This window comes from Vitis vinifera, chromosome 4 (assembly GCF_030704535.1).
Source record: "Vitis vinifera cultivar Pinot Noir 40024 chromosome 4, ASM3070453v1".
Classification (NCBI taxonomy): domain Eukaryota; kingdom Viridiplantae; phylum Streptophyta; class Magnoliopsida; order Vitales; family Vitaceae; genus Vitis; species Vitis vinifera.
The window spans coordinates 22,244,839-22,271,635 of record NC_081808.1 but is presented as its reverse complement, the minus strand read 5'-3'; the positions used below and the strand labels follow the sequence as shown (position 1 = coordinate 22,271,635).

Genomic DNA, 26,797 nt, shown 5'->3' with positions numbered 1-26,797 from the left:
CCTTCTGTCATGTACCAATTATAAATAAATACATAAATGAAAACCTAAAATATTTACTTTGGGTACCACTTGCCCCTACTTTCTTTGAATTTTTCTAATTAGGCAAAGTCAGAAAATAAATCTTTGAAATGCATATTTCAAAACTTAAATTGTTTTGGACACAAAATGTAATTTTAAAATAAATCATTTAAAAAATCTATTTCAAGTTTAATATTTGTGAATATATAATTTTATCTTCTTTAATTGATATTCTATTCATTAAATATTTATTATTTGTTGGTTGTTGTAAATTTTGTCGTTGGTTAAATACCTTGATTTACCCATTGTTGTTAGCACAATCAACACCTGATATTTGGATTCCATGAAAAATCATAAGGGTTTGTCTATAAAAGTTTTTTTCATTATATATATATATTTGAAAATAGTGGGTTTTGGATTAACATGTATGTTATTACTTATGACTCAATTGTTAGAATAAATGTGGACCCACATCATATTAATCATTGTTCAGGATTTAGCTATCCATATATATATATATATGATTGTTGATTGGTCTAGAGTATGGGCCACCTTATGTGTAGAGCCCAATGCCATCACGGGTCTTAGATGATGGGCCTAAGACTCGTGAGGCCCAACAACCCAAAGGGTATGGTCCCTAAGGCAGGAGGGTATATATAAAGGTTAAGTGTCTGTTCTTGAGTATATAACATTTTTTTGAAAGAACAGAACCGCTCTCTCTTCCGCTCCCATTGCCTGAGAGAATACAGTGAAAGAGGTGGTGCCCTCCGTTGCTCTTAAAAGATCCATATCGTCTTCAAACGCACAATGGACTCAGGTTAGTTCAAATTTCGTATGTCCCCTTTCTATACAAATGTTTGGCATAGTTTCTTCACATAATTAAACATATGATTCCTGTGTATGATGATATGGGATTTCAAAATGGAATCTCTAACATCAATAATTTATGACTAGGTAATTTGAAATAACATTAATTTGAAAAAATATAAAAATCACTTTGTAGACCCCTTTTAATGGGGGGTGGGGGCCAGGCATGATGAAGACACAGGAGAGTAGGTGATAGAGAGAGGAGGGTTTTGAGGTCAGGAAGAAGCTGAGGACAGAGGGAGGGGAAAAGAAAAGGAGAAGAAAGAGGAGGGAAAGGGGCACCACCTTCAGCCGGAGAGCTCAGGTATGGCCATCTCCTCAATTCTGATATTTCTTTTTCGCTATTTTTGCTCAGTTCGTGCTGTGAATCTATTCTTCTCTGTCATTGGGCTTGTTGATTATTGCTTTGGCACCATTCTTTCCGAACCCCATGCGCGACTATCCCCTGTAACTTCCACGTGAACACCCACCAGCACCCATGCTCGTCCCTGCCTCACCCACGTTCTCTTCCTTCTTCAATGGGCGGAAGTCTACCTGGTGCCACCCGCATGCTTTCCCCGCCTCCGCCGAGGCCAAAGGCTGCGCCCCCACCCTGAGTCCATTGTGCGTTTGAAGACGATATGGATCTTTTAAGAGCAACGGAGGGCACCACCTCTTTCACTGTATTCTCTCAGGCAATGGGAGCGGGAGAGAGAGCGGTTCTGTTCTTTCAAAAAAATGTTATATACTCAAGAACAGACACTTAACCTTTATATATACCCTCCTGCCTTAGGGAAAGTTGTGTTTTCACGGACCAATTTGTTAAATATATGGTTTTTGGAACCCAGATTTATGGAATATGAAAAATATCTTTCAATGTGGAAACTTATATCAGATTCATGCACTCTAAGCCTTCTGTATTTTTTCTACCGAAATTGCCCCTCCAGGTATCCACATCAGCAACCCATCTCAGCACGGGTTGAAACTGAACCGGTTGAAAACTCCAAAATCAAATGTTGAGCTTCCCACAAAAACACTCTAGCCGACGATTCTTTCTTCCCTCTTTCTCATTTGATACCCATTCCTCTCAGTTGTCTTCACTCCGTCACCAAGGCGATTTGAGGTTCCCAGAAAAACGGTGTAGCCGACGCTTCAAGACCCTTGCCGACGGTTCTTTCTTCCTTCTCTCTCATTCCATACCCATTCCTCTCATCTGTCTTCACTTCGTCACCGAGGCGATTTGAGCTTCCTAGGAAAATGGTTAGTTCTTTCTTCCCTCTCTCTCATTCCTTACCTGTTCCTCTCATCTGTTTTCACTTTGTCACGGAGGCGAAGCAAAGAACCGTGTAGAGTGTTAAAAAAGTTCTGTCATTTCAGTTGAGAAGGGCTTAATCCCATTTGTTTCATCTCGGATTTTCTGTCTCGAGGTAACACATTCCTTCCTTCTGTCATTTCAGTTGAGAAGGGTTTAATCCCATTTGTTTTATCTCAGATTTTCTGTCTTGAGGTAACCCATTCCTTCATTGTTTTGCATTCGCATTTACATTCACGTAAATATGTTGTTAGTGTGGGTTTTTTATGAACTAGGTGTGGCTTAAATGTTGGCATTTAGGAGTTGGTACTAAATTTTTAAATCTATTCGTAATAAATCATCATCATTTTTTTTCAATTCCATGCGTTTTCTGAGTTTTTACTGTTTTATTTGGATTGGCAAATTCTCGAAAATCTGTTGTTTTGATATAAAATGAAGGCAAGAATATGGGTTGGGAATTGTTTTTGTTGTGGTTTAGAATTGGGAAAAACATATTTTGAATTGGTTTGCTAAAAAAGGAATTTTTTTTTCCCCAAACTGTTTTTGGGTATTGGGAAACAATGCCTTTTTAGTGAAACCCATTTATTGGATTGGGTTATGCAATGGATTACCAAAATGGAACACTTTTTGGGGATGATGTATTTCTTCTGAGAGCGAAATAAGTGCTTCTGAAATGGTGATTTATAGATTCGAAATTACTCATGTTTTTTGGTTTTTGTGATATTCATGGTTGGTGGGTGCTAACGTTTTCGTTGTTGTTTTTTTATTTTTTTTTTGTATTTGTTTTATATGTATAGTTTAAATTCACGACCCATTTCTTCAAATATTTTTGGTTAGTATATGTTACTCTTCTTGTTGATTAGTAATTGATATTGATTTAGAGATCTCTTTTAGAACATGGAAATAGGAAATGCTATATAGGAACTATTGGTTTTATATATTGCTCTCGTTGAGTCCTAATTTCAAGATAAACGCACTATCTATTGCTCTCGTTATCATATGTCTAGCCACAACAGAAAAACCTGCAGGAAACCTTTGCCCTAAATGCATATTTGTCACCTTATTGCATTATGTAGATCTTGTCTTACTCTATTTCAAGTATCTTTAGTGAATTGGTTGTCACCAAATTAGCGTTACTATTTCAATATTTTGTACTTTTGCCTTCACTTGCTATGTTCATTGAGTTAAGTTATATTGCTTTGATTATTAATTTCTTTCACAATGTCCGAACTATGGTTGCACCACATCTTGTTTTATTGGTATTTACTCCAACCGCATGTATTGCCTCCCATTACATTGCTTAAACCAATTTAACCAAACTGCAGTATATGTTTCCATGTATAAAAACTACTGCTTTGTTGTACTATATAGTACGCCTACGCAATAACATGAATTGTATACCATTGAATCAATGTATTTTGTTATTCTTAGTTTTTCCCTCATTTCCCCTTTCTCTCGCCGCCACAGCTTATCTTCACTTGCTTGTTAGTCTTCTCATAGTTTTGACAATTCTGATTTGTTCATTAGTGCATACTGACTTTAAACTAATTGTACAGGAGCGTGTTGAAAATTTGGGAAACATTTTTTTCCATCACTGTTCATAGTTTTCTTCTTCATGTTTCAGAGTTGTTGATCTTGTGCTAAACCAATGACATTAATATATATCACAATAATCTATTTGAAGTCATACGTGTCTCATTTTTACTCCTTTGTACAACTTTCATATCCATAGGCTTCAATGTTCATAAGGCCATTGATTACTTTGTAGGTTTCGAAACTCACCGATTCAATATCGCCATCCAAACATACTGATTATACACATGGCAACAGAAAAGAGAAAAAGGAAGGAGCATGTTCCACCAACATGCACACAGGTGGGTAAAACAAATTTCATTGAACAATGGCTCCAATCTTCAAATTCAGCTTAATTGGAAATTTGCATATATTGGATTTTTTTTGTCACTAACCCATATTTCATTTTAACTGTAGGTTAAGCTTCCTAAGTCCCGATGTTCTGGGAAGAAATTCATAACTGCCATTGCACGCCTAGCCCCTGAAAAATAGCAAGCCATTAGAGAGATGGGCTTTGGGGCCTACTGACTTTTGCTTGCCGCGAACTAAGATATGAGCTATGCGGGTGGCTCATATCTCAATATGACTTTACCTACCATAGACTTAATATGGAAACCGGCAATGCTATCACTGTCAATGAAGAACATGTCAACAAAGTGATGGGCATCCCTAACTCCGGGGAAGACGTGGTTATCCTTAAGAGAACAACCCCGTCCAATCGCACATACACTCTCAGGGTACTGGAGCAAAACCTTGAGAACTTGCCCGTGTGTGATGAATTTTTAAAATCATTTTTAATTTTTTCATGTGCCACTCTACTGGCACCTAACTCAAAGCTTGAAGGAAGCCATGACCTTTGGGACACCATATGGGATGGTGATGTTGGTGTCCAAAGGAATTGGGCAAAGTTTCTGCTGAAACACTTAGAAGATGGAATCAAGGAATATCGACAAAAGCAGCCTACTTACATCCGAGGCTGCCTCATGTTCCTCCAGGTACAGTTTAGGCTCCAACCCCTTTTGTAATTAGTATGAACTTAGTTTACATTTTAATTTGAATGTCATGCTTACTGCAATTTGCTCTTTTAATGCTCCTTGTTTCATATACTACCCTTGGACAGCTGTTCTACATGGCATACTTCTACATGCCATCAGTCAATGTTGAAGTGACCAGCCCGCTAGCTGCTGCATGGACTGACGATGTAATGAAACGCCGATTAGCAGCTGAAATATCAACATTCGGTGGTTATGGATATGTGCATGTATGCTCTAACTTAACAAAGTTTTCCCTACTAGTTAAATTACCATATTAGCCTCGCACCAGTAATAACCAATTTGTTGATTCCCTCATTGAAATAATGATGCAAGACACAGGCACAGGAGCGAGCACAAAGCACAGCCAATATGAATGTACCATCAGTAGCCTCAACCTCTACAGCTGATAACGATGCTACAGAGGTAGTTCTTCTTCACTAACCACTCATACAAGTTCTTCTATACAATGCATACAATACTATTCTAAAACTATTCTATTTTCCACTATGTAATAGGTTATTAAAGCCCGTGTCATTGACACATCGGAGAGTATGCTACGATTAGCTTCCTCTCTGGCGCGGGATGTTGCTACACTATGTTCCCGTCGAAGTGGACCAAAGGGGATATCTTCAATCCCTTGCCCAAAAGCACAACACCACGCTGAATATCAACCAATGCGCGAAACACCGGGCAAGCAGACGTCAGCTGACGAAATGGAACCACAAGATAACCTCGCACCAACCCCCCATTCTCCAATTGGAATGGAACCGTCACCAGAAGCCACTCATTCCGAGCCAATGGCCCCACAGTCTCATGCAGAGGCATCGCTTCCACCACAAGTGACAATAGAAGAAGCGCGAGAATGTGATAGGGTAGGTGGGAGTGGTGATCAAGCCATTAAACCTTCATCTATCAAGAGATTTAAGCGGACTTGTAAGAGGATAGTGAAGCGTCCTCCCACTTGCAAAAGTCCATTTGTCACCCAATGTGTTAAACAATTCCCTAAAATCCCCCATGCTCATCGGGTAGTAGCAGATTACGCTTTGGTAGAAATTGGCGATCCTAGGTACATTTCATTTTTCTAAAAATAATTCTTGCAATCATTTAATATGTGAATAACTTTACATCATTATGACATAATTCATTTTCAATCATTCTAGCGAGATTTTATGCGAGATGTATGAGATGTACATTACCCGAGAAGAAATTTCTTGTCTAAATGCAGGGCGGTGGGTTAATTCAGTAGTAAGTTACTTATCTTTATGTTGAATTAAATTCAAAAGTAATTGGTCATATAATGTATAAAGTGTTGATGGGGTTGTAAAATTTGTTCATTTCTACAACTTTGCCAGATTGTGGCGATTGTCTCTCGCATGATGAATGGACAGCAAGCACCACCAGCGCGCACACACTATTTTGATCCTTCGTTCTCGGTGAACCCTCTAATATCCTAAATTGACATAGTCTCAAAATAGAATAGCATTTGTTGATGTTTGTATTGATAACCCCACCCGTGAACAGGTGATTCTGACCAACTTGAAAACAAATGCAACCAGCCAGGTGATCATGGATAGATGTCGCATGTATCTGGATGCTAGTATATTGGGCCATGATTTGGGGACATGTGACATGGTAAATAACGGTTGTTAAATTTCATTTCCATAGTAATATATGCAATGGCATTGGACATGACTATTATCTTATAACATAAAAGGTAATAACTCTTTTATGATAATGCAGATGTTCATTCCAGTTTGTGAGAACAATCACTGGCACATGCATGTAGTTAATTTTGCAGCTGCACGAGTTGAAATTCTTTCATCTTTGCCCTTAAGGCGAGGAAACAGTATTAGTGCTGCAACAAGGCGATTATCTATGGCAATCAATAAAGCACTGCATGCATATGCAATTCATATGGACGTGGATGTCTCGACTTTTGAGCATGTCCAACCACACCTTGTGCAACAACTGAATGGGTAAAATATTCATATATTTTAACCAAAACGGACATTTGAGGTGATTTTTTTTTCTTAGATTTCTATGATATACATGACAAGCCTAAATGAGATGTGTTATAGGTTTGGCTGTGGTATCCTTGCACTACAATTCATGGAATTTTGGAATGGGGCCACCTTAACTACTTCAGTGGCAGAGGTTAGAGCTAGTTTACATCCTAATTGGTTTTGTTTTTTTTTTAAAAAAAAAAACAGTATGAAATAAGTTTTTCCCATTTCTGTAGGACAAGCTCAACATGTACAGACTCCAGCTAGTTGTGGAACTAGTGCTCAATGAACGCAACACTGTTAGAGATAAAATTATGGCCTCCTGTCATTTGTGACTTCATGGTTGATGATAAGTTTTTTCCTATCTGAAGCTACTTACCATATAAAGCAATACTTGATTGTAGTTTGTCCACAAATGATTGAATTCATATCCTGTTATGTGATGATGTGATTTTGTTCCCATTCTAAAACCATTATTTATGTTCTATATTTATTGTAACAGTGACAGTATGGTGATGCTGAATGTCAGAACTTTATGTACAACAATGGGCAACGCGTAAGGGAAAGAAAGACTGCATGGTGATGTTGTTGCTATAGCTTACAAGAGGGAGTAATATCAGAATGAGTCATATGTTATCCTCTTTCTTCGGATTGTATGAAGTAAACTTGGTTTACCATATGATCAAAATTAGGTTTCTTTGGTTTGTTGACTACATTAGAAACATTTTGATGATGTACACATTCAAAGGACTATGTTTGTGTTTTGTTTTATACAGGAAATCCTAATAGAGATAAGGCATTTGTTACATATCCTTTCAATTTTTTCCCTGTTCCATCCCAATGTCCTCTCCAAATATAGTTCAAAAATAATGATCCTTTGTTGAAGTAGAATGTTACAAACCATGGTGACAAATTCAGGTGTCATGGGTGATGGTGAAGACATTGGATGGTATTCGTAATGAATCATTGAAGACTATTGGCACTGGTGATTTTTTTAGATTGTCACGTGCTGAGATAATTCTTTGTTACATATCACGAGTTTTTTTTCTTTTAGTTAATAATATTAAGTGATGATCTGGAATTTCATCATGTTCTTAATATTTGGCTTAGCTCTTACTCATGAAGAATATTTGCAAAAAGTTATACAGGGTTCCAAAATGGTTTTGCATGTAGCATGTTTTGCTTCCAACAATCTATAGGTTGTGATAGGCAAACAAATATATGTTACAAAACCAAAAAATAAATGGTTCACATGATCACATTCCATATCCAACCACAACCCTTCAAAATCTAGATGAATACCAAAATGGGAAAACAACTGTTTACTTAAATAAATAGTCACAACAAAATATTTGTAAAAAGAACAATATTTCTCGAATGTCCATTTAGGTAGTACATGAGGTACATTAAGGTAGTACCTCAGGGTCTTAAGGTCGTACCTCATGTGCATTAAGGTAGTACCTTAAATTTCTGATGATTACATAAGCTATCGAATGAATCAGCAAGAGGAACATAACAATGGCATGCTGTAATATGTAATGCAATGAACTAATTGTAGCTTAAGTTATAGAAGAGCAACATTTCTCCAAGGTGCCTTAAGGTAGTACTTGAGGTACATTAAGGTAGTACCTCATGTCATTAAGGTAGTACCTCATGTGCATTAAGGTAGTACCTCAACTTTTTTATGATTACATAACCTACCGAATGAGTGAGCAATAAGAATATAATAATGGCATGCTGTAATATGTAATGCAATGAACTAATTCTGACTTAAATCATAGAAGAGCATCATTTCTCTAAGGTGCCTTAAGGTAGTACCTTAGGTACATTAAGGTAGTACCTCATGTCATTAAGGTAGTACCTAAAATTTTTTATGATTACATAACCTACCGAATGAGTAAGTTATAAAAACATAACACATGGCATGTTGTTATATGTAATGCAGCATGACATTGTTATGTTCTCATAGGTTACCTTATGTAATCATAAGAAATTTCAGGTACTACCTTAATGCACATAAGGTACTACCTTAATGGTCTTCAGGTACTACCTTAATGGTCTTCAAGTACTACCTTAACGCACCTGCGAGAAATGTAGCCATTTTGTGGCTTCAGATTTTTATTAGTTAATTTCATGACCTATTGCAGCATGACATTGTTACGTTCTCATAGGTTACTCCAACGGTACCTTATGTGATCATAAGAAATTTCAGGTACTACCTTAATGCACATAAGGTACTACCTTAATGGTCTTCAGGTACTACCTTAATGGTCTTCAGGTACTACCTTAACGTATCCGCGAGAAATGTAGCCATTCTGTGGCTTCAGATTTTTATTAGTTAATTTCATGACCTATTGCAGCATGACATTGTTATGTTCTCATAGGTTACTCCAACGGTACCTTATATGTAATCATAAGAAATTTCAGGTACTACCTTAATGCACATAAGGTACTACCTTAATGGTCTTCAGGTACTACCTTAATGGTCTTCAGGTGCTACCTTAACGCACCCGCGAGAAATGTAGCCATTCTGTGGCTTCAGATTTTTATTAGTTAATTTCATGACCTATTGCAGCATGACATTGTTATGTTCTCATAGGTTACTCCAACGGTACCTTATGTAATCATAAGAAATTTCAGGTACTACCTTAATGCACATAAGGTACTACCTTAATGGTCTTCAGGTACTACCTTAATGTACATAAGGTACTACCTTAACGCACCCGCGAGAAATGTAGCCATTTTGTGGCTTCAGACTTTTATTAGTTAATTTCATTACCTATTGCAGCATGACACTACCTTAAACCATATTCGATAAATTTTACTCTCCCGACAATTTTTCACTCTCAATATTTATTTATTTAATCATACTGTTGTTTTCTCATTTTTCTGGTTATGTTAAGTTACGATGGTTGTGGTTGGATACGGAAGGTGATCATGCGAAGCAAATATTTATTGGTTTTCTACCACGTTTATTTTTTCTATAACAACCTGTACATGGTTTGAAGCACAAAATTAGCAAAATGCACAATCATTTAGGAACCCTGAGTAGCCCGTGCCAATGAGAATGTGCAATAGTCCTGAACCCTGGTAGATCAGGATTTGAAGGGCACCATTGCAAACTATTGGTATACCAGCAAACTGTTTCTAATGTAGTAAATCAAACCAAACAAACCTCCCAACTTACCAATAACATTAACAGAAGATGATATGTAAAAGCTTACACAATAACTAAATATGAAAGGAAAGTCGTCAAACAATTTACTAATGTGAGTATGGAAGGATAAACTGAAACTGCATCAGTGTACAAACAAATAGGTTCCAGTCTATGTTTGTTGTTCTCTTATGAAATTAGTATCATACCCCATAATAAACCTATCACTGTGGATCACATCTTACAATCACAGTTGTTGTCCAATCAGTCGCCAATACAACACTGACTAGCACCCTTAACTATAATAAAAGAACAAATACTGAGTGTTGTCCATGTTCCTACTCCCTTACTTTACAATATTGAAGGAAAAATGAACAGCCCTATTACATTGCTGTGACTGCATCCCATATGCTCCAGCAGCAGCATTACCAGGTACTCTTCCTTTCCCTTACACGTTGGCCATTCTTGTACATAAAGTCCTCATATTCAGCATAACCCAATTGTCACTGTTACAATGGGATGTGGAATACTTCATCAGATACATCACATATAGAACATAAATAATGGTTTTACAATTGGAACAAATCACATCAGCACACAACATGATATGAATTAATAAATTTTGGACAAACTAAAATCAACCCTTGGTCATTTTGGTACGTAGCAGCAGATAGGAAGAAACTTATCATGAACTATGAAGTCACATATGACATGCAGCCATGATTGTATCTCTGACACTGTTGCGTTCATTGAGGACTATTTGCAGCACTAGCTGGAGTCTGTACATATTCGTCTTGTCCTACGGAAATGGGAAAAAATTATTCCATGCGGTTGGGAAAATAACACTCAAATCAAAGGACAAATATGCAGATAATTAAATGAAACAGGCCAGCTGACACTGATATTAGCAACCAGCCTCTGAAAAATGCCACCAAATGATTCCACTCATGCAAAGTATTTATTTTCGGATAATTAAATGATGCCACCAAATGATACATGGGAACACAAACTGCAGTATGGTTGAAATGGCTTAAGCAATGTAATCTTACCAAATACATGGGATTTGAGTAAATACCATTAAAACAAGATGTGGTGCAAACATAGTTCGGACTTTGTGAAAGAACTGAATCAGCAGAGAAATATAATGTAACTCAATGAACATTGCAGGTGAATGGAAAGGCACAAAACATTCAAATAGTAACGATGATTGGGTGACAACCAGTTAGTTGAAATAGAGTAATACAAGATCAGCATAATGCAATAAGTAGACAGATATGCATTTAGGGCAAAGGATTTTTGCAGGTTTTTCTGTTGTGGCCGGACATATGACAACGAGAGCAATAAACAGGCCATTTATCTTGAAATTGAGACTCAATGCGCTTCTTCCTTGGCCTTCCAGGAGGGCGCTTTGTATGTGGAGGCTTTAGAGAGAAGAACACCTCCCCGGTGATAGATCGAACCAAACCATCATCGTCCACAGTAGGCATGTCATGGGTCTCTATGCCGAAGAAAGAGCCCCCATATATCAACTCTTGCATTGGGTATTTGTAGCAATCATCGACGAAATCAGTAACATTTTGACCAATGGAAATAATGACGGCTGTGACATGCTCACAAGGGATTCCCAACATCTGCCAACCCCTACAAGTGCATGTATGGTTCAGAATGTCTACATTCAACAAGGCTCTCCCGATACATACCCCAAATACTCCATTCTTGAACGGTGTGACTGGATACACCGCACCCTTTGCAATATTTTCCTGCACCTTAGCTTCAATTTTTGGCCCTATACACCCTTTCCAATTCTTAGACTCTTCTTGATGCTTCACAAGCATAGAAGCTAACTTGGACATGTGCTCCAATAAAAAGTTACAAATAGAGTGATGTCTTTCAATCCGTAACCAAGCATTAAATGACTCGACAAGGTTCGTAGTCATTTTATCCCATCTTTGTTTTGGGAATTTTGACATGGCCCAATGGTGCGGCGCATTTTCTTCAACTCATGTGGCTAAAGCCTCGTTGTATTTTTTTAGTTCAACCATGGAAACGTTATAATCATGTTCTAGCCTTCCATACGCAATGCTATCTAGGAATTGCAATGCATTTTCTTTACCCTTGTTCCCTCGTGTGTTATGTTTGGACAAGAAACTACTAAAATTCTCCTTTAGGTGATGGTAGCAATAAGCATGGTTTTCAATGCCAAACACCTCAGGGACACTACGAAGCAAAGCATGATGTCTATCTGAGATAATAATAACTTCCTTGTTTCCCACAACTATCTTCAGTTTTTCCAAGAACCATAACCAATCTTCATAATTTTCCGACCTCATCACTCCAAAGGCTAAGGGGAACATGGAGTCATTAGCATCGTAAGAGGTGGCTGAAAATAGAGCACCGCCATAAGGCCCACTCATATGGGCCGAATCAATTGCAATGATTGGTCGACACCCCCTTACAAACCCTTCGATAGATATTGAATGAGCAACAAAAAGCTTCTCAAAATGGTCATCATTGGAATAACTCAGCTCAACACTCGATCCCGGATTTGTTGCAAGCATTCTTTCACACATCCATGGCAACAATTTGTAATAATTCTTGGGTTGTCCATAAATGCGCTCCTTAGCCTTCTCCTTCATTTTCCATGCTTGTAGGTAAGTTAACTGGATGCCATGTTGCCTTACAAAGTCCTTACAAATTTGGCGTGGTTGGTATTCAGGAGTAGATCGAATGACATCATCAATGACCAACGATGCACGAGTGGATCTCACTAAAGGCTAAGACAAGACAACATCTTCCAAGCAATGGTTATGCACATTTCGGAATGTGTGTACTTGAACAATGTTTGAATCCCCTATTGCACGCGCAGTGATTTTCCAAGGACAATCTTCAATTGTGCATACTACGGTCATGTGTTTTGGACTATTCCTTTTGTAAGAATATCGAAATTTTCCAGCCAAAGACATCAAATAGATTGCATCTCGAAACTCCGACGCATTTGGGAAGGTATGTCCACTACCTACAATTGAATGTTCGAACCGGCTTGGTTGAAGTTGAATGGTATTTGTCATAGCACATCTTTGGGAAAACCCAACTGACTGAATTGTGGGCGACTCATTAGAGATGTTTAATGGGGGCTCGCCAATAGAGGAAACATGAGCTGAGTTTGAAGCAACAATGGGAGTTGGGCCACTACAAAAAACATAAGGAAAGAATTTGATCATCCATCAATCTAAGTGTGAAAAGCGATTATACAAAAGAGAACATTATTGTGGAAGGACATTAGGTACCTAGTAGGGAAAATGAGGTCATCACCACATTCGGAACACTGGGAGATGTAGACATGACAAAACATGTCGTTGAATTTGAACATATTGACTATGTCGCCATCATTATGCAGTGGCAATAGACATGATGGGTCAAACTTGACTGTGAATTCCAATTTAATGGAATTGGAATCCAAGTTCAGTACACCACATACTTTTGAAACGAATTCAGATTGTGAGATATTCTTGCTAACAACACTGCACTTGGTCTGACCTCCCTTATATTCGACGGACCCAACAGCAGTCTTAACAAGCTCACCACCTTCATGAATGTAACAAAACATCTCCTCTTCCATTTCCTTATTGACATAAAGATTTGTTAAAAACAATACAACAACGAAAGATTGAGGAATTATGCATGTTGATTCCATAGACTTTAAGGTTCAAACATGCTAATTGGCTGATGCACACAATTAAGGTTCAAACATGCTAATTGGCCGATGCACACAAGTAGTGTACAAGTCCAACTACGGTAGTACTTAAGGATATCTAACCTAGTACTTAAAGATTACTAAGGTTAGACCTAAGGTTAATTAAGATAGTACCTATGGTACAGTCTCAAGTAAAGGTACGGGGAACCAAATGAGCATAGTAGTCAAACACATAATGTCATGATAGCTTGTATGTGGAAGTGAATACAATTTAATTTATGCATGACTTGAAAACAGCCTATAGGTTCTATGTTTGACAAACTGAACCCCATTGGGTTAACAATAAAGACAACTTTTATTCACATATGAATTATTTGAATATTAAAAAATGAAGTTTCCAATCGTCACACAACTTGTACCCAAGGTTGGCTCAGGTAGTACCTGATGTTGACTAATGCAGTACATACAGTCGATTAAGGTCGTACATTCAGGAATAATGAGGTAGTACATAAGCTTAACTTACCAGTACAATAAGGTTAACCAACTGATCACCAAAACAAACAATATATAGATAAAAATGCATTTCATCCATTCTGACCAGCATTCCCTATTTTCTATTTATGTTATGAAGGGAATTAAACCAATGCATGGATACCAATAGTTCCTATATAGCCTTTCCTATTACCATCTTCTAAAACGGATCTCTGAATCAATATCAATTACTAATCAACAAGAATATTAACATATAGTAACCATACATATGTTACTATATGTTTGAAGAAATGGGACGTGATTTGAAACTATACATATAAAACAAAAACAAAAAAACACAACAAAAACTTTAGCACCCATCCACCATCAATATCACGAAAACCCAAAAAACTGAGTAATTTGGAACAACTTTCCCATCTAAAAATCACCATTTATTAAGAACTTTTTTCGCTCTCAAAATGAAAACTTCATCCCGAAAAAATGTTCCCTTTTGGTCATCCACTGCATAGCTCAATCCAAAAACACAATCCAATAAATGGGTTTCACTAAAAATGCATTGTTTCCCAATACCCAAAAACACCACTGGGAAAAAAAAAAATTCCTTTTTCGCTAATCAATTCAAAATATGTTTTTCTCAGTTCTAAACCAAAACAAAAACAAATGTCTTTTTCAACGAAACAATTCCTAACCTATATTCTTGCCTTTACTTTATATCAAAACAACAGAGTTGGGATAATTTGTCAATCCAAATAAAACAGTACAAAATCAGAACAAAATTAGATTTGCAAAAAGACGATGATGATTCATTACCAACAGATTTAAAATTTCAGTACCAACTCCTAAATGCCAACATTTCAGCCACGCCTGGTTCAGAAAAAACCCACACAAACAGTAGATTTTCATGAATGAGAATGCGAATGCAAAACACGGAACGAATGGCTTACCTCGACAGAGAAAATCTAAGATGTGACAAATCGGATTAAGGCCTTCTCAACTGAAATCTGCTTCGCCTCGATGACGGAGTGAAGAAATATGAGAGAAATGGGTATCAAATTAGAGAGAGGGAAGAAAGAACCCTCGGCTACACTATTTTTATGGGATTTTCTGCTTCGCCTTGGTGACCGAGTGAAGACAGATGAGAGGAATGGGTGCCAAAATGAGAGAGAAGGAAGAAAGAACGGTCGATCAGCTAGAGTTTTCTTGTGGGAACCTCAAATCGCCTTGGTGACGGAGTGAAGACAACTGAGAGGAATGGGTATCAAATGAGAAAGAGGGAAGAAAGAACCGTCGGCTAAGGTGTTTTTGTGGGAAGCTCAACATTTGATTTTGGAGTTTTCAACCGGTTCAGTTTCAACCTGTGCTGAGATGGGTTGCTGATGTGGATACCTGGAGGGGCAATTTCGGTAGAAAAAATACAGAAGGCTCAGAGTGCATGAATCTGATATAAGTTTCCACATTGAAAGATATTTTTCATATTCCATAAATCTGGGTTCCAAAAACCATATATTTAACAAATTGGTCCATGAAAACACAACTTTCCCTAAGGCAGGAGGGTATATATAAAGGTTAAGTGTCTGTTCTTGAGTATATAACATTTTTTTGAAAGAACAGAACCGCTCTCTCTCCCGCTCCCATTGCCTGATAGAATACAGTGAAAGAGGTGGTGCCCTCCGTTGCTCTTAAAAGATCCATATCGTCTTCAAACGCACAATGGACTCAGGTTAGTTCAAATTTCGTATGTCCCCTTTCTATACAAATGTTTGGCATAGTTTCTTCACATAATTAAACATATGATTCCTGTGTATGATGATATGGGATTTCAAAATGGAATCTCTAACATCAATAATTTATGACTAGGTAATTTGAAATAACATTAATTTGAAAAAATATAAAAATCACTTTGTAGACCCCTTTTAATGGGGGGTGGGGGCCAGGCATGATGAAGACACAGGAGAGTAGGTGATAGAGAGAGGAGAGTTTTGAGGTCAGGAAGAAGCTGAGGACAGAGGGAGGGGAAAAGAAAAGGAGAAGAAAGAGGAGGGAAAGGGGCACCACCTTCAGCCGGAGAGCTCAGGTATGGCCATCTCCTCAATTCTGATATTTCTTTTTCGCTATTTTTGCTCAGTTCGTGCTGTGAATCTATTCTTCTCTGTCATTGGGCTTGTTGATTATTGCTTTGGCACCATTCTTTCCGAACCCCATGCGCGACTATCCCCTGTAACTTCCACGTGAATACCCACCAGCACCCATGCTCGTCCCTGCCTCACCCACGTTCTTTTCCTTCTTCAATGGGCGGAAGTCCACCTGGTGCCACCCGCATGCTTTCCCCGCCTCCGCCGAGGCCAAAGGCTGCGCCCCCACCCCTTCACGTCCCCTTGGATAGCCCCACGATCGCCACCCTACCCATCAGATCGCCGCCGCCGGAGAAGGAAGCCCGTCAGTCGACGTCATAGTCTGCCACCTTTCTCCCCATCGAGATCCTCGTCTCGCTGCAGCGAAGGAGGCGAGGCTTGCAGCGCCGGCGGCGGTAGTGGCAATGCGACCACCAACGAACGTGACCGTCTCCGCTACCTTCCTCCTCACACTCGCCACCATCTTCCATGGCCGCCGTTTCTCTCAGCCATTCGTCGTCGTCCCCGCCGTTTTCGTAGGCGGCGCGCGAGTCCGAGGTCTTCCATCTCAGTGGCAGCCTCACCTCTCGTCCTGTCGGCGACAGCGACCTTCTCAGGGGGATACGGCCCCGACGGAGGAGTAGGTGTTGGAGGGGGGTTGTTTGTTTTGGGCTTGCTGATGGTGTTTGTTTTTGGGCTTGCCCATGTTGGCTTTGCCTTGGGCTTGAATTGAGACACCAGGGCCAAGCTATGATGGTGATGGTGCCTTGGGCTTACCCATGGTGGTGGGTATGGGCTTAAGTTGGAGCCCAGACCCAAAGTTGCTGATGAAAGGCCCCTTTGCTCTCTATGCTAGCCACCCCCATGGCCCAAGTCCATGTTGGGTTAGCCCATTTGGCTACATTATGTCTAAACAAGTTTTTAAATCTCTAAATTATTAACTTATTCATGCTTTTATATATATATATATATATATATATATATATATATATATATATTATTCTTATTTTTACCTTATTTTATCTTCACCAATTTAGTTAGCTCAACTTAAAGACAATTAAAAGACAAATTGTTATTGTTAATTATATTTTTATCTTGAAATTTATATTATTCAATTTCACTAGTTTAAACATTATGATTGTCAATTATTATTGTTATTTCGTACGTATCTATTTATCATCTTTTAAAATCTCACTTATTAAAGTTAAATTCTAATCCTTCAAAAACCCCGTATCTTAATCTAATCTTTCAATAATCCGTTTAAATATCATTTTTATGAATTAAGAATTATTATCATATATTTATCTAGTTATTTGAAGTCTTACCCTTTCAAAAATCCCATGTCTTAATTCAATTTTTCAACAGTCCGTTCAAACCTTATTCGTTTAAATGTTATCCTCATCAATTAGAATCATTATCTCATATCTATTTAAAGTCCAATATTTCGAAAGCCCCATGTCCTAATTTAACTTTCAATCCCAGAAATTCCATTATCCGTCTAAATGTTATTTACAGTAGTCAGAATTCTTATCCCCTATCTATTTATTTATTTTAGGTCCAACTCTTCAAAAACCCAACGTCCTAATTTAATTTTTAACCCTAAAAATTCCACTATTCTTTTTTATTCGTTTAAATGTTATTTTCGTTAATTAGTATTATTATCCTATATAAGTTTATTTATTTAAAATCCAATCCTTCAAAGATCCAATGCCCTAATTTCATTTTCCAAGCCCTAAAAATTCTACTATTCGTCTAAATGTCATTTTCGTTAATTAGGAACTATTGTCTCATATTTATTTATTCAAAGTCGAATCCTTCAAAAATCCAATGTCATAATTTAATTTTCAATCCTAAAAATTCCACTATTCGTCAAAATGTTATTTTCGTCAATTAGAAACTCGATACTTGTTTATCTCTTTTAAAAATCTCAATCATTGAACTTAATTTTCGACCCTAAAGATTCCACTATCTTTTTTTATTCGTTTAAATGTTGTTTTCGTTAATTAGTATTATTACTCTATATTAGTTTATTTATTTAAAATCTAATTCTTCAAAAACCTCATGTCTTAATTTAATTTTTCAATCCTAAAAATTCTACAATTCGTTTAAATGTTATTCTCATCAATTAGAATCATTATCCCATATCTATTTAAAGTCCAATCTTTCGAAAACCCCATGTTCTAATTTAACTTTCAATCCTAGAAATTCCATTATCCTCCTAAATGTTATTTTCGGTAGTCAAAATTCTTGTCCCTTATCTATTTATTTATTTAAGGTCCAACTCTTCAAAAACCCAACGTCCTAATTTAATTTTTAGTCCTAAAAATTCCATCTTTCACAATTATTTACCTAAACTTTATTATTTCACCATCGTTATTATTCCATCCCTTTACTTATTCACTCATCCACTTATCCCCTCATTTAAAATCCCGAACTCTCAAATCATTTTCAAAGTTTTCAATCTCGTTCAAATTTAATTTCTAAAAATTCTCATTCTCGCATTTAATTCAAGTCCGATCTTCAAATAAACTCTAAAATCCCAATTTTCTTTAAATAACCTTCGAGACTCCAAATTTTCAAATGAATTTCAAAAATCCGATTTTTTCTCAAAAAGCTTTAATTTCATTCTGGTCTTCAAACAATCTTCTGCTCCTCTTGATTTTAATAAGCATGAATGAATTTTCCGTAATTCCGAATAATGGAATTTATGGGATTAATTCATGTAAAATAAACGGGTTTTGGTGGGGGCCCCACATATGTGATTGATCGATTGATTGACTGATAGATCGATTTGATTATGATACATGATTGATTTATCCTACTCTCAGACATGCACGCTAGAAATTATTCCTAAATTGTGCACTAACCCCTGTATTGATAGCGCATGGTGGATCGTTGCTCAGGTATGTACCCATTTTCCCTCTAATCGTTGTTTATGCATGTCCTGATTCTCACATGTGCATGATCTATTCTGGGTATTCATTGATTTACTCATCCATTGCTATGATTGCTTCAATTTTATTAGTAGAGACCCGACTTTAGGGACTTAGAGGGGTGTCACGGTCTTTACCGTACCTTCCCGATAAGTAACCTAACCCCCGAGCCTGATCCGATTTTTTTCACAGACCACTTTTTCCAAAATAAGGAGTCACATTTAGGGTTTTTTTTTTCTTATTTTGTTTACCCTTTTTTAAAATAATAAAACAAAAATAAATGGCGACTCCAAATCATTGTTTTAATAAATGAAATCATTTTTCAAAATTAACAACGAGCACGTCATCAAGTGGAAAACGCATGAGCCCAAATACGGGGTCCACACACTTTCATTAAAAACACACATAAAAAGAAAATATTAAAAACAAATCATCTTGATTCCTCCTAAAAATATATAATTAAAGTTCATTAAAAATTTTCAAATAAAAGATTTATATTTAAGAGTGATTTTTTTTTCTTAAAATAGATTTATTAATATTGTTATCTGTGACCAAAATTTATTTGAAAATGATTTTTATAAAAGCTTTTTAAGATTGTTTTGTATTTTCATTTAATATTTGAATGATATTTTTCATTTTCATTTTTAGAAAAATGAATCCAAAAATGGAAACGTGAAAACATCTTGGTATTTTAATGAAAAAAATTAAATAAAAATGAAAATAAAATCAGAAGAACACAAATATTAAAAAAAAAAAATTAATAAAAGTAAAACATTATTTTATATTATTTGAAATCAAATATTAAGCGATATAAACACTCAATGATCAAAATTTGATATTCTTGCGATCCATTTCCAAAAGAATATTCATTTGAAATTTAAGAAAATAATCTCACTTTTTTTTTTGTCATTTTTTTAAAATTATTTATATATGATCCCACGGTTTGTCTGCCTCCAACTGTCCCGCTAAATCTGCCCAAACGTGTCCATCCACCCCACTCCACCATGCAGGCGGCCTTTTTCTTCTGATTGCCGGTCACCTCTCCGTTCTAGGGTTTGCAAAGCAACGCAGAAAATGGACAGCGATGCAGGGCAGTGGTCCCATCTCCCGAAGGATCTGCTAGCGAAGATCGCCGGACGCCTCGACACCCGCATCGATTTTCTCCATTTCCGCGGCGTCTGCTCTTCATGGATGTCGTCCGTTTCCCCTACCTTTCCCAGAAAAAACCCTATCTTGTCTCTGAAACTCCCGTACCCCATTGCCTCCAATGCCAACCTCAACATCTGTGACCCCGACACCCGCAACCCTCACGGCTCCTTTTCCCTCATCGAGTCCACTCTCTATTATCTTCAACCACTCCGCCAAACCCCAGATTCCAAAGAGGCCCTGTTGGTTAAGTTGGAGGAGCCTAAACCAGGGAAAGGCCGTCTTATGGACACCCTCTCCAGATGCGCCATCCAGCATCTGCCCAAAAATTTCCCCAAGGTTCTCAATACCCTCAACTTTCGAGTCCGTGAAGTTGGTAAAGCTTATGGTCTTCGTTTCTTTGATGTTCGGGGTAAGCCTATTACTAGCTTTGAGTTCAAATCTATTTTGATCAAGAAAGTAATTATGTTCTCGAAGGGTGATGAGTATGGTTTGATGATGATTCATATTAGAGGGAGGCTGGCTCTATGGAGATTGGGGGAGGAGAAATGGAGTTTGATAGATGATGGGGCAGAGAAATCTCATTTTGATGATGTTATATACTATAAGGGGAGATTCTATGCTATTGATTATAAAGGAAGAATCGTGGTGATTGATGCTGACTCTCTGAAAGCCACAGAGCTTGCGTCTCCGGTGCATGGTAGCAGGGGTACTCACAAGCATTTTGTGGAGTCATTTGGGGAACTGTTTTTGGTTGATAAGTACCTAGATGATGAACTTCAAATCTTTTGTAATGATTATAGCGACATAGTTGCTGATGTCCCTGATTATCCTGTTCATTTTGAGGTCTTTAAGTTCATTGAGGAGGAGCAGAAGTGGGATTGGGTAAGCGACATTGGCGACAGAGTGTTGTTTGTGGGTGATGACCGCACCTTTTCTCTCTCGTCTACCGACTTCCCTGGATTCAAGGGGAACTGCGTTTATTTCACCCAAGACTGTTTCTGTGAAGAAGATGATGATCGTCCCGGGTTTGATGCTGGCATATTCGATTTAGAGGAGCGCATTGCTGGGCCACTATCGGCTTTCCCAGGGTATTCTAAGATCTTTTGGCCACCCCCAGCTTGGCTTAGGCCACAAAGAAGCTAAATGCAAGTATGGACTATTCTAGTTTTAAAATCTCACTGGTTTTCTCCATTTCTAACAGGATTCTTGTTGTTGATTTTCCACTGGCACTGAGAATAGCCTAAACCTGTTTGTAGTTGTATTCAATTTGGTAAAGGGTGACTTGTAGACCTTTTATTTTGTCATATATCTATACATCTGCTCTATAGAGCATAATATCTCATTGAAATCATGTATACTTTTCAGTTTCTTTGTGTATATTTATACAAAATGTCCCCTGACTTGTCTTCCTGAATTGGACACTAAGTAATCGAACCCAGGCTTGCATGAAATTTAAATATGGATATGCAGAACATTATCAAGATTTTGCACTTGTGATATGAATGCATTTGTTGCCATGGTTTAGAGGATATAATATCTCCTCTCTCTTTTTTGATCCTTGCAGGTGAGGTTTTGAAAGATTTTCTGTTTATATGAAATGGTAAGCAGCTCCATATTGAAGAAAGAACTGTTTTTTTATTCTATAACTAAGCATTCTTGTCTGGATATGATCTTTGCAGGTAAGCTGTCAAAAGGGTATTTTGCAGTTGTAGATATGGAATGCAGTGGGTAGCATTAAGCTTTAGTTCTTTTTTGGGCTTTGGTTTCAGCTAAGTAGATGGTGCTTCTGAATTTCTGAAGTTTTTGGATACTATAATGGTTTCTTTAGTTCAACTTTTAAGGATCTATTTCTTGGGTGACTGGATTGTGCTTCTGAATCTTTTAAGGCCTGTGATGTTATGCTTGGTTTCTTAGTATTAGACTGAAATTTCCTATGATTTTTAACTCTCAAGAGTGGCAGACACAAGGTCTAAAGAATGAACATGGAGGAGTAGATGACATGACTTTGTCAGGCATCTAGTTCTCCTGTCCCATTGTCGTGAAGGAACAGATTTTAATCTATTCTCCATGGAGAAGAGTTGCTTTGTCGTTATAGGTGCCAGTAATTGAAAACAACGAGACATCTAAAAAAATTAGTTGATTAAAAGGGATGAAATGATTTCAAATTTGTAAATCTACTTTTTTCGATATTGGAACTCATTTTTGAAATAAATGTTATAAATCGGGAGGTATTTCACCCTTTTTAATCAATGTGTGAGTTAATAGTTTCAAAACGATAAATATGGAGAGATAAGTGAGTGAAAAAAAATTTAGAGTGCATTTGATAGCGGTTGTTTTAGAAAAGTCAGAAACACTTCTTAAAATCGCTATTGCATGCATTCTTAAATTAAAAAAGGTTTTATAACAAAAAAAATTGTGAGGGAGAAAAATAACAAAATGAAATATGATAGGTAATAATGGATAAGGTAAAATGTAAACAAAATCTAATAGATTGTAAGAACATTTGTGGGATAATATAATTTTTTTAAAATAAATTTAAATTTTGAAAATTACAAATATTATTTAACTTGTCTATTTTATAAAACGGCAGTATATTTAATATGACATTTATGGAGATTTTGAAATCTAATCATGGTAAAGAAATATATTTTTGAATAAAATAATTTTCATCTTTGAAATTTTTTACATATGAGAAAACATATTAAAAATCAAAACAAAGATATTGTTGGGGAAGTGTTTTAGAAAATGGTTTTTTATAATTGTTTTTAAAACTATTTTATAATATTTGTTAAACAAGTATTTTTACTGTTTTTTATTTTATTTTTAAGTATTTTTTAAAAATAAATATTATCTACGGACTTTTTTTTAATTATTTTTGATATTTATATAATTATTTTTTACAATAAATAAGTGAAGTCTACTAAAACTAACTAATATATTTTATTAAAAATGTCTTTTTATATATTTTTAAGATAAAAAATTTAGGTTTATTTTGTAATTATTTTTAAAAATAATTTTGAAAAACAGTTTTTGAAAACTGTTAATCAATGTTTTATAAAATAAAATTTTATTTAAAAACTTAAAATATTTTAAAATTTAAAATAAATTTTATGTTTAATATTTTATTTTTAATAAGCACAATCAACATCCCCGATATTTAGATTCCATGAAAAAAAATAACATAATGGTTTGTATTTGAAAGTTTTTTCGATTTATATATATATCTTCGATAATAGTGAGTTCTGAGTTGACATATATGTTATGAATTATGACTTGTTAATTTGAAATAACATTAATTTGAAAAAAATATATATAAAAAAATATTTTCGTTAAAAACACGAATAGAAAAAAAAGATTAAAAAAAATAAATCATCTTGATTCCTCCTAAAAAACATATAAACATATGATTAAAGTTCATTAAAAATTTTCAAATAAAAGATTTATATTTAAGAGTTTTTTTTTCTTCTTAAAATAGATTTATTAATATAATTATCTGTGACCAAATTTATTTGAAAAAGATTTTTATAAAAGCTTTTTAAGATTGTTTTGTATTTTTATTTAATATTTGAATGATATTTTTCATTTTTCATTTTCATTTTTAGAAAAATGAATTCAAAAATGGAAACGTGGAAACATCAAATTGGTATTTTAATGAAAAAAAATTAAATAAAAATGTATTTATATATGATCCGACTGTTTGCCTGCCTCTAACTGTCCCGCTAAATCTGCCGAAACGTGTCCATCCACCCCACGCCACCATGCAGGCGGCCTCTTTCTTCTGATTGCCGGTCACCTCTCCGTTCTAAGGTTTGCAAAGCAAGGCAGAAAATGGAGAGCGATACAGGGCAGTGGTCCCATCTCCCGAAGGATCTGCTAGCGAAGATCGCCGGACGCCTCGACACCCGCATCGATTTTCTCCGTTTCCGCGGCGTCTGCTCTTCATGGATGTCGTCCGTTTCCCCTACCTTTCCCAGCAAAAACCCTCTCTTGTCTCTGAAAATCCCGTACCCCATTGACTCCATTGCAAACCTCAACATCAGTGACCCCGACACCCCCAACCCTCGCGTCTCCTTTTCCCTCATCGAGTCCACTCTCTATTATCTTCAACCACTCCGCCAAACCCCAGATTCCAAAGAGGCCCTGTTGGTTAAGTTGGAGGAGCCTAAACCAGAGAAAGTCCGTCTTATGGACACCTTCTCCAGACGCGCCATCCAGCATCTGCCCAAAAATTTCCCCAAGGTTCTCAATACCCTTGACTTTCGAGTCCGTGAAGTTGGTAAAACTTATGGTCTTCGTTTCTTTGATGTTCGGGGTAAGCCTATTACTAGGTTTGAGTTCAAATCTATTTTGATTAAGAAAGTAATTATGTTCTCGAAGGGTGATGAGTATGGTTTGATGATGATTCGTTTTAGAGGGGGGCTGGCTCTATGGAGATTGGGGGAGAAGAAATGGAGTTTGATAGATGATGGAGCAGAGAAATCTCATTTTGACGATGTTATATACTATAAGGGGAGATTCTATGCTATTGATTATATAGGAAGAATCGTGGTGATTGATGTTGACTCTCTGAAAGCCACAGAGCTTGCGTCTCCGGTGCATGGTAGCAGGGGTAATCACAGGCATTTTGTGGAGTCATTTGGGGAACTGTTTTTGGTTGATAAGTACGTAGTAACCTTTTGTAATAATTATAGCGACATAGTTTCTGTTGTCCCGGATTATCCTGTTCATTTTGAGGTCTTTAAGTTCATTGAGGAGGAGCAGAAGTGGGATTGGGTAAGCGACATTGGCGACCGAGTGTTGTTTGTGGATGATGACCGCACCTTTTCTCTCTCGTCTACCGACTTCCCTGGATTCAAGGGGAACTGCGTTTATTTCACCGAATACTGTTTCTGTGAAGAAGACTATGATCGTCCCGGGTTCGAAGCTGGCATATTCGATTTAGAGCAGCGCATTGCTAGGCCACTATCGGCTTTCCCAGGGTATTCTAAGATCTTTTGGCCACCCCCAGTTTGGCTCAGGCCACAAAGAAGCTAAATGCAAGTATGGACTATTCTAGTTTTAAAATCTCACTGGTTTTCTCCATTTCTAACAGGATTCTTGTTGTTGATTTTCCATTGGCACTGAGAACAGCCTGAACAGGGTGACTTGTAGACCTTTTATTTGGTCATATATCTAGTAGATGGTGCTTCTGAATTTCTGGAGTTTTTGGATATTATAATGGTTTCTTTGGTTCAACTTTTAAGCATATGTATCTTGGGTGAATGGATTGTGCTTCTGAATCTTTAAGGCATGGGATATTATGCTTGGTTTCTTAGTATTAGACTGTAATTTCCTATCATTTTTAACTCTCTAGAGTTGCAGACACAAGGTCTAAAGAATGAACATGGAGAAGTAGATGACATGAATTTGTTTCCCTCTCATCGTAACTGAAAAGGTAAAAGTAAAATTTCAAAAGCTTTTTTGATAGCCACCTTTTGAAAAGGTTGCGCTTTTTCTTATCAAGTTATATCCTCTAAATGCATCTTAAGTCTTAAGAAACAACTTGCTTTTTATAAGAAAAGTTGGATTGTTAGGATGACTAGTTTCAAATGGAGAAGATTTTTTTTTTTTTTTTTTTTTTATATTTTATTTAAATGAGAATCTTATTTATTTTAAAATATAATAATATATTTAAATGGTTTTTTAAATCTATAATGTAAACAAAATCTAATTGAGTGTAAGAAGAACATTACTGGATGATATAATTTTTATAAAATAGTTTTTAATTTTGAAAATTATAAATATAATTTAACTTGTTTATTTAAAAAAAAATGGTAGTATATTTAGAGTGTATTTATTAATGATTTTAAAAAATATTTTTATTTTTTCTATTACTTAAAATATCAAAATTTTGAACTGTTTATTAATAAGAATTAAAAACACTTTTTAAAATCATTACCAAACGTATTTTTAATATAATATTTATGGTTATTGTGATATTTAATCAAGGTAAAGGAATATATTTTTGAATAAAATAATTTTCATTTTTGAAATTTTGAAATAATTTTTATATGAGAAGAGATATTGAAAATTGAAGTAAAGATTTTGTTTGAGAAGTGTTTTAGAAAATAGTTTTTAATAATTGTTTTTAAAAATTATTTTATAATATTTTTAAAATAAAGTTTTACAATTTTTTATTTTAAATATTTTTTAAAAATAAACACTTGTATTTTATTTTCAATTATTTTTTTAATATATGTATAATTATTTTTTTTATTATATAGCCCTTAAAATGATAAGTGAAGTGAACTAAAATTAACTAATATATTTGATTAAAAAAATGTCTTATTTTATGTTTTCAAGATTAAAAACTGTTTTCTAATTAGTTAGTCTTGGTAATTATTTTTTAAAATAGTTTTTGAATTCTGTTATTTAATACAAAATAAAAATTTATTTAAAATTTTAAAATATTTTTAATATTTTTAAAATGATTTTTATGT

At 35.9% G+C, this 26,797-nt stretch overlaps 2 protein-coding genes and 1 long non-coding RNA gene across 4 annotated transcripts; 2 read left to right on the top strand and 1 right to left on the bottom strand.

The window, feature by feature from the left end:
- Positions 1–10,039: 10,039 nt before the first annotated feature.
- Positions 10,040–15,368, bottom strand: LOC132253596 (uncharacterized). The gene is made up of 2 exons (XR_009465459.1): positions 15,070–15,368; positions 10,040–10,738 (listed from the first exon to the last, which is right to left on the bottom strand). It is a non-coding gene; the product is annotated as an uncharacterized LOC132253596 (long non-coding RNA).
- Positions 15,369–20,053: 4,685 nt separating this feature from the next.
- Positions 20,054–22,255, top strand: LOC100248820 (F-box protein SKIP23). Of its 2 annotated transcripts, XM_002278511.5 has the most exons (3): positions 20,054–21,467; positions 21,883–21,918; positions 21,998–22,255. In XM_002278511.5, exon 1 carries the CDS (start codon positions 20,244–20,246, stop codon positions 21,459–21,461), a length of 1,218 nt encoding a protein of 405 aa, XP_002278547.2. In that variant the 5' UTR covers positions 20,054–20,243; the 3' UTR covers positions 21,462–21,467; positions 21,883–21,918; positions 21,998–22,255. The 2 variants fall into 2 exon arrangements, with proteins under 2 accessions (XP_002278547.2, XP_059592467.1); XM_059736484.1 differs by having other exon boundaries at positions 20,117–21,467; positions 21,883–22,255.
- A 1,758-nt stretch (positions 22,256–24,013) lies between these two features.
- On the top strand, positions 24,014–25,717 carry LOC104878343 (F-box protein SKIP23-like). Its single transcript, XM_010648536.3, has one exon. The coding sequence runs from the start codon at positions 24,147–24,149 to the stop codon at positions 25,350–25,352; it is 1,206 nt and encodes a 401-aa protein (XP_010646838.2). The 5' UTR covers positions 24,014–24,146; the 3' UTR covers positions 25,353–25,717.
- Positions 25,718–26,797: the final 1,080 nt, after the last annotated feature.